Source organism: Vipera ursinii (genome assembly GCF_947247035.1).
Source record: "Vipera ursinii genome assembly, chromosome: Z".
In the NCBI taxonomy this organism is placed as follows: Eukaryota; Metazoa; Chordata; class Lepidosauria; order Squamata; family Viperidae; genus Vipera; species Vipera ursinii.
In genome coordinates this window covers 95,161,160-95,174,972 of record NC_139517.1, presented here as the reverse complement: position 1 = coordinate 95,174,972, position 13,813 = coordinate 95,161,160, and the positions used below count along the sequence as shown (strand labels likewise).

General features: G+C 37.1%; 1 protein-coding gene across 1 annotated transcript in view; it reads right to left on the bottom strand.

The window, feature by feature from the left end:
* Positions 1–9,841: 9,841 nt before the first annotated feature.
* Positions 9,842–13,813, bottom strand: part of DGKB (diacylglycerol kinase beta) — a gene marked incomplete at both ends in the record, with an annotated part of 339,119 nt that continues 335,147 nt past the window's right edge. Inside the window, 1 exon segment of the mRNA XM_083379029.1 lies at positions 9,842–9,949. Within this exon segment, the coding sequence (XP_083235155.1) occupies positions 9,842–9,949 (108 nt within the window).

The following is a 13,813-nucleotide window of genomic DNA, read 5'->3' as shown; positions in this document are numbered from 1 at the left end:
AACTGCAGGGCCATCCAGCTCCAGCTCCAACTGGAGATCAGCACTGATCCTGGTGCTTCTGCTGAGCCCAGAAGAAGCGCCGATCAGCTGGAATGTTACAGCATCCCCAGGGTCTTGTGATTTACATTCAGATGCTTGGCAACTGATTCAAATTTATGATGGTCACAGTATCCCAGGGTCATGTGAAGTGACCAAAGCCTGCTGCAACCATCCAGCAGATGGGGGGAATAAAAACTGAACACCCCCACGCCACCCCACCCCTGCTGCCAATCCTCAACAGAAAAGCTCACAACAATGAAAACCTCAGACAGGAGGAAGAGTGCCACCAGGCAGGCAGGCAGGTGTCTTGCTCGGCTGTGGCTTGAAGGGCAGTTTTTTCAGTGCCATTGTAACTTTGAACAGTCACTAAGCAAACTGTTGTAAGTTGAGGACTACCTGTACTTCATCATTTTTTTCCTTTTTTTTGGTCATCAAGTTTTTGACACCTTGCTAGGTGACTGGTGATACTTGAATGTTGTCATATCCTAAAAGTGGTACAATGGGTGAAAAGGTTGAAAAGCCCTGCCATACACCACACCTTCAAGTAGCTTCTATTGATGCAGAAAAAAACATTGGAAAGATCATAAAGGATCTCCTGAATTATGTGTTATAGTATATTAGCATTATAATATATGGTTATTAGGGGACGGACTTTTCTATCCACAAAAATCTATAAGTACTTCTCCTTTGAGGAGCCCTGATGGTGCAGTGGTTAAAGTGCAGTATTGCAGCCTAACTCTGCCCACTGCTAGGAGTTCAATCCTGACCAGCTCAAGGTTGCCTCAGTCTTACATCCTTCTGAGGAGCCATTTTAGGAGGTAATATGCAAATAATGTTTCTACATTATAAACCTCTCAGAGAGTGTTGTAAAGCACTATGGGGTTGTACCTAAGCCTAAGTGCTATTACTATTGCTAATGTTGTAAATACTCCACCTTAGAATTTTGATAGCATGCAACATGTAAGCCAAGATAGAATTTGAAACTGAAATGTTCTAGGTCTTTTCTTCAGGGTTAATAATTTGATTATGGGGAAAATATTTTCTTTGTACTTCATGAATTTAAGTGATGTTTCTTCAGTGTGTTTTATGACAATCCCTTTCATCTCAATACAGTACTGACTTACTACAGAAAGATGACAGAAATTTTAATTTAAGTCAGAAAGTACATGAACCTGGAGAAGGAAGACATATATTCAATAATGATACCACTAATATCTAATGGACAGAGTTTATTCCTTTTGAAGCCTATTTCCAAAAGCAAATTACCTTTCTCTTTACAGTTGCAGATAGCATTTATTTTTTAAAAAAATAAGGTAAATTTAAATCTAGAGAAAATCTATGCACTCAAATACCCTACTGTGAAAATTAGGCAAAAAGAACTCTTTACCTTTCTGCTCAATCAACATCAGATTCTTTGCTCTGTCATGTGAAAAGTTTCAAAGCCAATGAAACAAAAAAGAAAATTTCCAATTGTTTACCACAATCCTAAACATTGATACTTACTGATTCTTTAAAAAGTACAGAATACAGAAAGTGGGTAGACCTGCACAACTGTGCTATACAGGCAGTCCCCACTGAATGACTTTCTGAACATACAATAGCACTGAATTAGTGACATTTGCAATCAGTCCTTGTACTCACAATGGTCTCTGCAATCATGTAATTGTGATTTGGACACTTGACACCTGGCTTCCAATTAAATCATAACATCATTTGTCACCTCCCTACAATTAGTCAATGGGGAAGCCAGCAGGAAGTCTCAAATGGCAAGCATGAAATGTGCTTGTTTAATGACTTATGGTGATTCACTTAATGATGGCAGTCGGAAGTGCTGGAATTTCTATCATATAACATCACTTTTTATGACTGTGCTGCTTAGCAAGGGAAATTCCAATCCAAATTACCTTCATCAACTGAGGACTAACTGTATGTCAGAATCCGGTTGTTGGGAGGGGGGTGATTTCTTTATTCTTGTGGATTCTGCCATAATTCTGAGAGGAGGGGGGAGCTATGGGAGCTACAATGTATCTTCTCCACTTTCCTCTATCTGCTTGCTCTTTGATCTATTTCCTTTGCTGCCAGCCTGGGGTGAAACTGGAATGTGCTTCTGGCCACCTGCCTTATTTCTAGCTGTGGAAGAAGAGGCATGAAGACCTAACAGCCTAACAGCCTTGGGAATGGCACCTTATCAACCCTGTTCCCATAGCAGAGTCACACCTGGGGATTGGGCCATTTGAACTGGCTTGATTGACTATTGTGGTGGGATTTGCCAGTTACTCTTTTAACCTATTGATTCATGTGGGAAACTCTCAGATCCTGCCTTCTATGCCTGCTGTCAGCTTCTCCTATTAAAAGTTCCTTTTGGAATGAAGCTGTTCCAGGTGTTCTGCTTTCTTGGGAAGAGGGATTGTGGAAGGTCCTTACATTAGGCAGGATCTGCAGTTTTGTTCAGCCCGGAAAGAAGACCCTTACCATGGGGACTAGACAAACGATGTTGAACCAGGGCATAGAGAAAGGAGAAGGTAGTCTAGGGGAGAAGCTCCCCCCCAGGCTGGGCTAAGTGGCAGCAGTTCACACTTCTCCAGTTTCTCCAACGAAACTATTGCCACCAAGCATTGGGATAAACCAAGGTAGTTGATGGACACTCAGAAGAAAGACGTCTAGGAGGTAAAAGCCAGAAAAGTGACCCTCAAATGGGACAGCCATCAGCCGGAGTGAAGTGGGAGATGGAGAGATCACTTTATCTCAGTGAGAAGAGGACAAGAGACTGGCCTGCTCTATCTGGTTCCTAGAACAAGCTATCAATATGTTGAGGATCACTTTCGACTCCCTAAAGGAGAAGGTAGATCCATGCTGGGGCTCATGACCATGGGCATTACAGAGGAAGACTGCATGGAAAGTTAGGTTGCACTTTCCACCAGCACCTCGGAGACTGTAGCAGCTGCAGCCATGGCTGCCACCCCAGTGCAAGTCGTACTGGCTGACGGAGATAGACACAGGGCCAGGCAGAGGAGAGGCCACCAGTACGGATGGAAGTTCCCAATCCTGTACAACAGAGAACCTCAGAAACGGTTTTTTCCTGGCCCACATCCCGAGTCATATGAAAGAATACAGTCAGCACATCCCCAATGATCATGGGCAGGTGAGAATCATAACCATGGCTCTGGAGGGAGCACCCGCCAAGTGGATAGTGAACCTACATGATGCTGATGCTCTGGAGCTGCAGAATTTCAATCACTTCGTGGCTGCCCTAAGTAGGAGGTTCGAGGACCCCTTGGCCAATCAGGTTAGAGAACGCATCAAAATGGTGAGGCAAGGTCATCTCCTAGTGGCCAAATACACAGAGGAATTACAAGCCCTGGCAAGCAGACTCAACTGGTGGAAGAAGTCCTTGTGGGACATTTTAAAGATGGACTGAATTATGATCTGTATTACACCTGCATTCCCCAGGAGGATCCTGATCAACTTCATGATTGGTACATCCTGGCAGAAGAAGCCAAAATTGATAAAGCCCACAGACAGTGACACCTGGGACGGTCCTGGGAACACTCCCCCTCAGAGGAGGCCCAGGAGCTGGCGAGATCACCCACTGCAACACCAATTAAGGTGAAAGAACTCCGATCCCAACGGGAAAACCACCCGAATCCTCTGACAACTGCTCAGAGGAAAAACCCTGGTAAGTGGACCTATCAGGCCCCTCACCAGAACCATAGAACTGTTTAGCCCAGGGATGCCAGAAAAGGTCTCATTAGGAGCCCTGAGAGACTCAGGCTACATCTCCTGCCTCATAAGCCCAACCCTGGTGGGGAATTTAGGTATCCCAGTGAGGAGGCTGAAAAAACTAATTTCAGTTGGCCAGCTAGATGTGTCCATCACAGGGGGAGTTCCAGCCACCCTTGCCACACAGCCCATCCATAGGCGATCACATAGAGATGGAGTACCCACTTATTTTAGGGATGGTGTGGTTAATGAAGTGGAACCCAAGAGTGGACTGGAGGACAGAAGAACTGAGATTCCCAAAAGGAAAACATGGCATAAAAGAAGAGGTTTCTGCCCCAGTAAGGAACGGGTCCAGAAGGCGTAGCAATGGCAAATGATGTGGGACTAGATGGCATACCTGAGGAATACCAGGATCTAGCTGAAGTATTCAGCAAAGAAAGGTCTGACAAACTACCCTCCCAACAACCCACAGATTGTGCCATTGATATCTTACTGGGAACAAAGCTACCTAAGCTGAAAATGTATTCCATGACCCCTCGGGAGTTGGAACAGCTACAAAAATTCATAAACAAAAATTTGGGAAGAGGTTTCATATAGCCAGCAAAACCCAAAATGGCAGCCCCCGTGCTATTCTGTGAGAAAAAAATATGGGTCTCTTTGCCTCTGCATAGATTATAGATCTCTGAATGCAGTGGTCTACCCATTCCCATTAATGAAGGACATGTTAGTGCACTTGTTGAAGGGGAATTTTTTTTTCTTTTCAAAACTGGACTTATGCGAGGTGTAATTCCAAACTGATGTTTGGAATTAAGGAAGGGGATGAGTAGAAGACAGTGTTTAACTACTCCGTGGGATGTTTCCAATTTAGAGTGCTTCCATTTGGGTTGCAAGGGGCACCTGCTGTGTTCATTCAACTGATAAATGAAGTGATCCAGGAGCACCTCTACAAAAGGGTGCTTGTCTACTTAGACAACAACCTAATATACACAGTGACCAAAGAAAAGCATGTCAAACTGGTCAGAGAGGTGCTAAATAAGTTACAAGCCACCTGACTTTATGCCAAATTGTCCAAATGTGAATTCTATAAGAAAAGAATTGATTACCTGGGGTACCACATATCTCCCACTGGTATAGAGATGGCTCTTGAAAAGGTCTGAGTGGTGTTAGAATGGGCTCTGCTCTGCACCTGGAAACAGTTACAAAGTTTTCTGGGATTTGCTAACTTTTATTGTCAATTCATACCCCCTTTCACCCAGATCGTACTGCCCATCACAAATTTGTTAAAGATTTGGAGGGGGAGGGGAAGCCAAAGCCCAGCCAGCCACTGAAATGAATTATGGAGTGCCAAGCGGCATTTGAGAAACTGAAAAGACTATTCTCAGCAGAACCAATCTTGAAACACCCAGGCACCAATAAACCTTTCATCATTCAGGAAGATGCCAGTGATGTAGCAGTAGGTGCAGTATTACTCCAGGAGAATAATGAAGGGAAGTTACAACCTTGTGCGTACACATCAAGGAAACTCATGGAAAGTGAACAGAGATGGGCATTACAGAAGAAGGAAGCCTATGCCATTTGCTGGGCTTTCCTGACATGGTAGCATTTCACAGAAGGAAACAAAATCCCTTTCCAAATATGGACTGATCACAAAAACCTAGAGGTCCTAAAACATCTAGGAAACTATCCCCAAAACAAGCGTGGTGGCCCCAGCATTTCAATCGCTTCAATTTCACCATTAGAGACTTACCGGGGGGAAAGAACTTCCTAGCAGATGCTCTGTCACATTTACCACAACGGAACAGTACAAAAACAAAACAGACCCACTTATGCCATCAAGGCAACTAGCGGCGCCAGTAACCACACGAGTCCAAACAAAAAATCCCAAACCCCTAGCAAACACAGTGGGGGTGGAATTCAGATAAGCTTAGGGAAGGATGAGTGGTTCTTAAGCCATAAGAATCTGTCTACAATGAATGATAGACTGCCATGGGTTGGGGAAAGCTCCATGTCCCCAAAGCCCAGAGACTAAACTTCATGCACTTTTGTCATGATTCCAAAGTAGCTGGGCACTTTGGGTTCATGAAACCCTTCACCTAGTGAAACAGCAATTTTGGTGGTCCTCGATAAAAAAGGATATTGAGAGCTACATGGCCAGGTGTCCTGTAGGAAAGACCCCAGGATTATTGCAGATGGTGGCAACCCTGACAGTACCCTGGAAGGAGATTTCTATGGACTTTATTGTGGAATTACTAGAGAGTGGGGGAAATAGCATTTGGGGATTGGGCCATTGAACTGGCCAGATTGACTATTGGGGTGGGGTTTGCCAATTATTCTTTTAACCTTTTAATTCACACAGGAAACTCTCAGATCCTGCCTTCTATGCCTGCTGTCAACTTCTCCTAATAAAAGTTCCTTTTGGGATGAAGCTGTTTCAGGAGTTCTACGTTCTTGGGAAGAGGGATTGAGGCAGGTCCTTACATTGTATTTTCTTCAAGATGAAAGAGAAATGACATTTCCTGAGGCTCCTGTGACACATAGGAACTTAGGCTGATTTAGTCTGTGCCTCTGCCTCGTTAGATAAGTTCAACTTTTTCAAATGACTATGCTGATAAGAATGATATCAGAGCTGTTCCAGAGCAAATGAAGACTACCACATTGAGGAATGCTTAGCGATCTCCTGTATTTTCTAATCTCACTTCCAGTATCTGGCAATCTTTGTGAATGATAGTGAGCTTGTTTGAAAGCAGCACTCAGTAAATATTGAATTTTGCTAGTCTATCGTCAACACAGGTGTTGTTTTTTCTGTAAATATCAAAACACTGTAGCTATTGCTTACACTTTTATATGAATCACTCCTGCAAATCTTCCCAAAGTGCCTCTTTAACAAACTGCATAGTAGCAAGAGCACATGTCAAATGCTTAAGGAACACAAAGATTTGTTTAAAAAAAGTATGTCTTTTGACATTTTTTGAAAAAGAAATTGACAAACTATGTTGAAAATCATGCACCAAACTGTATCATTATGAGAAAATATTTATTATGGTAGCTATAGTTTCATAAAATCTACATACACATTATGTGATACTAAATAAGATATATTTACCTTAAAAGCGTAGATAGGGTGTAAGCATTGTATTAAATGTAGTGGATATTTTCATGTAGCTCATAAGAATTATGTAGTTAGTATCACAGTATCCATGGTTGCTAAACCTTACAACCTTATGTTTGGTGACAGGTATCTTATTTCTCAACTTGAATGCCACATTAATTGGTATTCTGCCACTAATGTTTACTATTAAATATATTTTCATGTACCTGTCATTACCAATAATGGCTTTTCTAGATTTATGTTCAATTACATATGGACAAAATCAATCAAATTCTGTAGTGTGCATATGTACCATACTGTGCATTACACATGATTACTTTTTACATTTCATTACATTGATGAGTGAATCAACTTAAAAAGAGATTTGACTGATAATTAGCAATATATGGAATAGATTAATAAAGATATTAATAATCCATGCATTTTAAACAAGTTTTTATGGTAGGAAGTAAAATAAAAATAAGATAAAACAATACAACTCAAGCAATTCTCAAAGAAATCACAAAGTGTTTCATTTATGCTTACCTGACACTTGGAATATCACTGAAACAGACTGAAATAGCTCCATCTCTTGAAAGTGTCTATTCTGAATAAGTTAGGATTCAATCCAAAGACTTTTGTCATACATATAAAATTTTTGCAATGCTAAAGCAGTGAGGAGTTTCACCATGAGGGAGCATATTAAAAGCACGCAAAGTGTATTGCAGCCTTGAAGCAATTAAATGTATTTTTAAGAGGCCATGAAAGAGAAAGAACAACCTCAGTAGAAATTATTGGATTCAAGAAAGACTTTATCACATAATTTTCATTTATTCAATGGTTCTAAGTATGTTAAATCTCAATATTTGCAGTAGTAAATTTGCAAGGCACATTCTTCCATGATGGCCTGTTCACAACCCTTCAATTAAAAACAAGCATCTCAACTTTTGCAAAATTTTAGCAATCTCCTATGAGAATAATAAAATCTTAATACATTTAGGGGTATAGCACAATATCTTATGTCAGAATACAAAATCTAAGAACATTTTGAGAATTTGTAAAAGGTTGAGCATTATTTAATATACAACAGAATAGCAAAAATAATTTTCTGTATCTCAGAATTTTGATCTGTTTTCCAGCCACAATTGATTTTAAATTTATTGTGTGCATTACAAGCTTTCTGTACCATTTAGAGTTCTAGAAAAATGGATTTCAAAATTTATGAATAGTTCCCAAGGCTGAAAACAGTCATTCCTTATTATGTATATGAAAATTAGGGTAAGGGGAGAATTGAGCTATCATATTCTTCTTCTACTTCTTTAGAACCCTTAAGAATTAAAATGGGCTTAAGTGTTTTCCAAATCCAGTATTTCCATTACGTTTCTTGTACACTTGTGAAAGGTGGATACTTAGAACATTTATTATTCTAAGGTGATGTTTGGAAGTTTCTTAAGACTAGGTTGTGTTATCAGTCTTGGGGTTCCAGGAAACCAGCTAAACTTTAAGTTGGTTCCCCAGTTGTGATTGATTTGGTTGATATTTATTCTCTCCATTTGTTGTTTTGCTCTTACTGCTTACATCAGAAGAATAAAAGCAGCATCAGGACATAAATTCTGTCTCATGAGGACATGGGTACAATAGAACAAAGTCTTACATCAACTACAGAGGCTGCTGGATACAGTGAATCCCTTGAGTGAATGAGTTGCTTACTACATAAAGTGCCACAATAAATATGGTCTATCCACATATTAGTAGTCATATGTCTAAGGTGAGCTAGTAATCTTACATTGATGAGATTTAAATAATTACACGGTCATGAACCTCTATGGATATTATTTGTGAATTTCAACCCCTGTTCTTCCAGTTTCTTAAATATCCTTAATGTAATTAACAGATTGGAAAAATGAAGGTTATCCAGAAAATGGGTTAATTATCCATTAATCTAATTCCTCATATACTTACTATGTTGATTAAGGAAAAGACAAATGTGGATTATTAGGCATGTTATTTGCTTATTTGTAACTCTATTTGGTGTACTGGAGAATATTTAAAACTGACATTAAAAGATCAAATTACTAGCTAATTTTTGTATATTCTGTTTATAGATGTACAGTTAAATATAATGAGATGTGACTATGACAATTGTTTGAAAACATAGGAATCAAATAATTGTATTTATTGGGGACAAAAGAATGGGTGACCATTCAGGTTCAATCAACACTAGATAAATTCAGGGTTTCTTCTCTATAACGTTAAACAGCTCATTATTTTATAAAAAAGTTAGCAACATTTATTTAAATTCTACTCTTATTTGTACATCTTGGAAATGTTTATAAATGTGATAACAATGTGAAAAGTAAACAACATAATTCTAAGCATGCTTATGTGAAAGTTAATCCTCCTATGGATAATGGATGTATTATCTGTTAAATGTGTTTCTGAGGGAAGCTAAATGCAGAAAAAATAAATGAATCTTTCATATTTCAGTCTTGAAATGAATTGGATCCACACTAATCTGGACTACTTCTATTTAAGAGCGACAACTGATGAAGTGTTATTTATTTGTAAGCGGTAAGCAGTAAGGCTATAATAAATCACTCTATATTTTCCTCAGTAAAGGCCTGAAGAGGTGTAAGGAATTAAATATCTCATCTAAAAACTAAAGCAAGCAGGTTGAGGATCATATTGTATGAAAATCACATTTCTAATAGTTACATTTCTCCACCCCATCTATAGCATATTTATACTGTAAATTAGTGACTGCAATACATGCAACAAAAATATGTTTTACCAGTTTATGTAAACATTAGCTCTCTCTTCATGCAAAATGCCTACAAACTGTGGCAACAAATTATTCTAATAGCATCATTTTACATTAGCTCTGTCACAGCAACTGTTATTCCTGCTTCCATGATTATTAAGTAGAGAATATTTTTAAATCCTTGAAAGATTTCCAGTCTACATCCCTGCTCATTTGATTTTGTAAGGTTTGAACTACTCTTTGCTGTAGTTCCTTGTTCTCTTAATGATGGAAGAGAAGAGGCCAGTTTTCGGAGGAGGCCCCATGAGAACTGGAGCTTGATTGTTGTGGGTAATTTTTATCTGGTAAAAAAGAAAACAATTATAATTATATCACCTGCCACAAGATAATTTTAAGCTTCCCTTTCCTAACTTTTAAACATGTTCCAATAGAACATAGGGCAAGTGAACACAATTTTAAAAAGCTGATAATTGATTAGACCATTATTCAAATGAAATATTAACATAATCGTATCAATTAAATTAAAGTCACTACTTCACCCTTCTAGTGTCTACTTACATTTGTTTTAGAATATTTTAAAGTCACAGTGTAATGAAATGTATAAAACACACACACATGTAAAACATAGTAACAACAAGAGCATATAAAATATACATTTTCATAAAATAGGAAATATTTGGTAGACAAAAAGCATATTGGAATAAAAATAAGCCACGGTATTCTCTGCATATAGCAGTCATCCCCTTAACTTGGTGGAATCTTATTTATCATATCACATTCTATTTATATAGGCAACTGCTCTCATCTATAGTTTAAAACATTTATAGAATTCAATATACATTGGATCCAAGGAAGTGTAAACACATAGAAAAGTATGTGCTTGCAACTATATACATACTCAGAGTAGAGTGTTGAATATGAATCTCAATACAGTAATGAGTCGATGTTTCACATTTAATCTCCCCTTGATCAGGACATTTCTCTCCATTGTGGTCTGTTGTATCCCTTGTTTGACAAAAAAGGTAGAAACTGGTTCTACTCTGTTTTGCTCTTGCTGGATTAAGATAATAATGAATGTTGTATCCATTATGTATTAAAAATTGGCACTCAATTATACTATTTCTTATTTATACTTCTGGGTTCATTGTACTTAATATGAACTTCCATGCTTAATTTGAAAATAACCAGTAGAACTTAAAGTCGAAGTCTAGCATGTTAAAAAGGTCAAAAATGATTAAGTAGCATTCTAATTTGTTAATTAATTGGTAGTAAAATCAAATCAAATATGAAAAGCCTGTTTAAAACGCTATGAAAAATACTTCACAACTACCTATTTTGATTTCTTTGATATAAAACCAGAAATCACCTTAAATGAGACAACCCTCGTGTAGATTATGTCTCCAATTTTCTCTAATTCAAGTCTAAATTAGAGAAGACATTTTATGAATGTATGCTATGCTCAAAGCTAATTGAAAGCAATTATCAAAGTGGCATTTTGTCTGTGACTTTAAGATACATTGTGAGATAATAAATGATTCTCATTATGTAATAAAAAGGTCACATCTTGCCTTTGGGCCAGTGAGGCTTACATTTTTTCAAAAGCTATTTGAGACATTTTCTTTAGTGAACTACTGCTAATACAAGAGCTATCACTTATTAAATATCAGTTGTCATCTATACAGCACCCCCATCACAGATAAGTATTTCTTTGAAAAAGAAACATCGACTCATTAAAACTGGCAAAAATATATCTCTTAAAGTGCATACCTGACATTTTCAAGCTAAAGTGAATATCCTTCACTTGTCATTCACTAATACCAATGAAACAAAAAAAGTACACTAAGAGGAGAGAATCATTAAAACAGAGGAAAGACTATTTCTTGGATTGAAAATTTGCAATCAAAGATGCACACACACACACAACTTATTATTTCCCAAACTAACTTATATAGAACATATATGGATTTCTGTTTAATAGATGATTAATTTTAATTTTTTCCTAATCTTTAATTTGTTTTAATTCAACTGTAGCTCTTTAAGGAATATTTATAAAAAAAATGCTGTGGATGTTCCTATGCATTTATATATGCTTTTTGGCCAAAAATATATTTTACTTATGTATATGTTTTCTGCATATTGTTTTAAAACTATATCTTTTGTCATACATTTGGGAAACTGCCACCCAACATTCTGAAAGGTAAACATTCAAAATGAACTATTCCAGTTCATAATCTGATATGGGGTATATAAACTTTTCAGGCTGAGTAGCACATGAGGTTATGAAAAGGACTTACATGGAAAGCTATCCTTAATATATTTCTGCAGCAAAATTGTGATGATAATTATTTGAAAGAAAGAAACAAAATTAATCTTCCTCTGTCCAGTAAAAAAATTGACAGGGCTACAGGAGAAAGACCTTAATATGAAAACTGATGTTTATGTGAATGTGTACTATTATTTTTGGTGTAGGGATATTTAGATGCTGAAAAGCTTTCCACCTACCTGTATATATTTTAAAACATGATAAGCTCATTCATTAACTACCTAATCTACAGGACATTATTAGATATTGAATGTCATATCTGTAGATTTGCTCTTATATTGTGGAATGAATTCTATATTGAGAAATTCACAATTCAGATATCCAAACCAGCATTCTATGTTAACTATCAGTTTGCAAATGTAAAACATAGGTTAGATCCAAAGACCTCCACAATCTCCTTTCTTGGATGCTTGGAGGTTTTCACTTTTTTAGTTCCTCTTCAAATTATAGATCTAGAGATTATAGACCACAGCTACGTATGGACCTTTTTATGACTTATAAACTGCCCAGAGTGGTAGTGTTAAACATTTTTCCTATTTTTTGATACTTTTGAAAGCTTGGGATATTTTGAAGGACAAAAGCTTGTATTGGTTTATTTTAGTGCTGTTAATGTTCATGCCCATCAGAAATGCATTTAAAAAGTCCTGTTTAAAAAGTGCAGGGAAGAAATGTTTAAGAAATATTTCAAGTTTTTTTAATAATGTAACTGGATACACAATTCTTTTGATTCTGCTTCTTATATCTTCTATTTTGGTGGCATTTAGAAAACATTATCAATAGAGCAGTTTTAGTTTATTGAACAAACTATGGCTTAATATTATCAATGAAGCCAGCCATTAGATGTTTTTTTACCGAATGACATCTGGATTGAGCAATGCAATGACAATGATAAGAAATAGTAAAGGGAAAAAAATGCTGAGGCACTAAGGCTTTCATTAATGGAGAGAATAACCTGTTTCCTTTCATTTGAGTACTAAACAAACTGGGTCACTGAAGGCCAACTCTTTTTTTTTACCTACCCTAAAGAGTCAGTTATTGCTGCCATTGGAAATACTATTGCTTTGGTTCATATGGAGAACAAATTGAAAGGAAACACTTAAAAAAGCCTAACAGCCAACCAAGCAAACAAACAAAATTACAAGAAAAAATGAGCTTGGAGGCCTATATAAAATGTTATCAAGGACATGACCCTGCTGGAGAAAGTGTTCACTTTTTGAAGGTGAATTTTGAAGATTGTAAATACTCATAAACTTAAAAGTACAGAGGAACAATAACTGAGGATTGATAATGCACAGGGGCCCACAAAAGCAACTCTTTTCAAATCATTAAACTCAACCCCATCTTTCTCAGTTTTTAGAATTGTTCTGGAACTTACTTTCTGTTGTCCATGCAGGCAAATCTAGAAAAAACATGGGGTGACTTTAGTGATTTGAAAAGACTAATTTCACATGCATACCTGCAACTCAGAACTATTAAATATAAAGCAGGTTTAGCAGGATTTGTAAATTTTTAAATTATACCACCATTCCTGTCATTGTTTACATTCTATTGCTTATAAAAGAGATTCTGCTTGCCAGTGATCCACCACAGAATATCATTTAAAAAATTTAAAACAATTTCTTAGTAATATCATTGCACCAACTGAAATTAAATCCAGTTAGTTTGGCATTAATTAAGCTTTAATAATGTAGTCTAGTATCACCCCTAAATAGTGTGATCCATTTTCCCTTCACACAGGTAAATTGGAAAACATGGTGGTGTCATCATAATTTTTAAACATACTGAGAAAATGACAGAGCTGCAAAATTAAAATAAATGATTAATGACATTTTTTCATGTTTTATACTAATAGGTATTGCTGAGCCTTTAAATTAATAAAGCT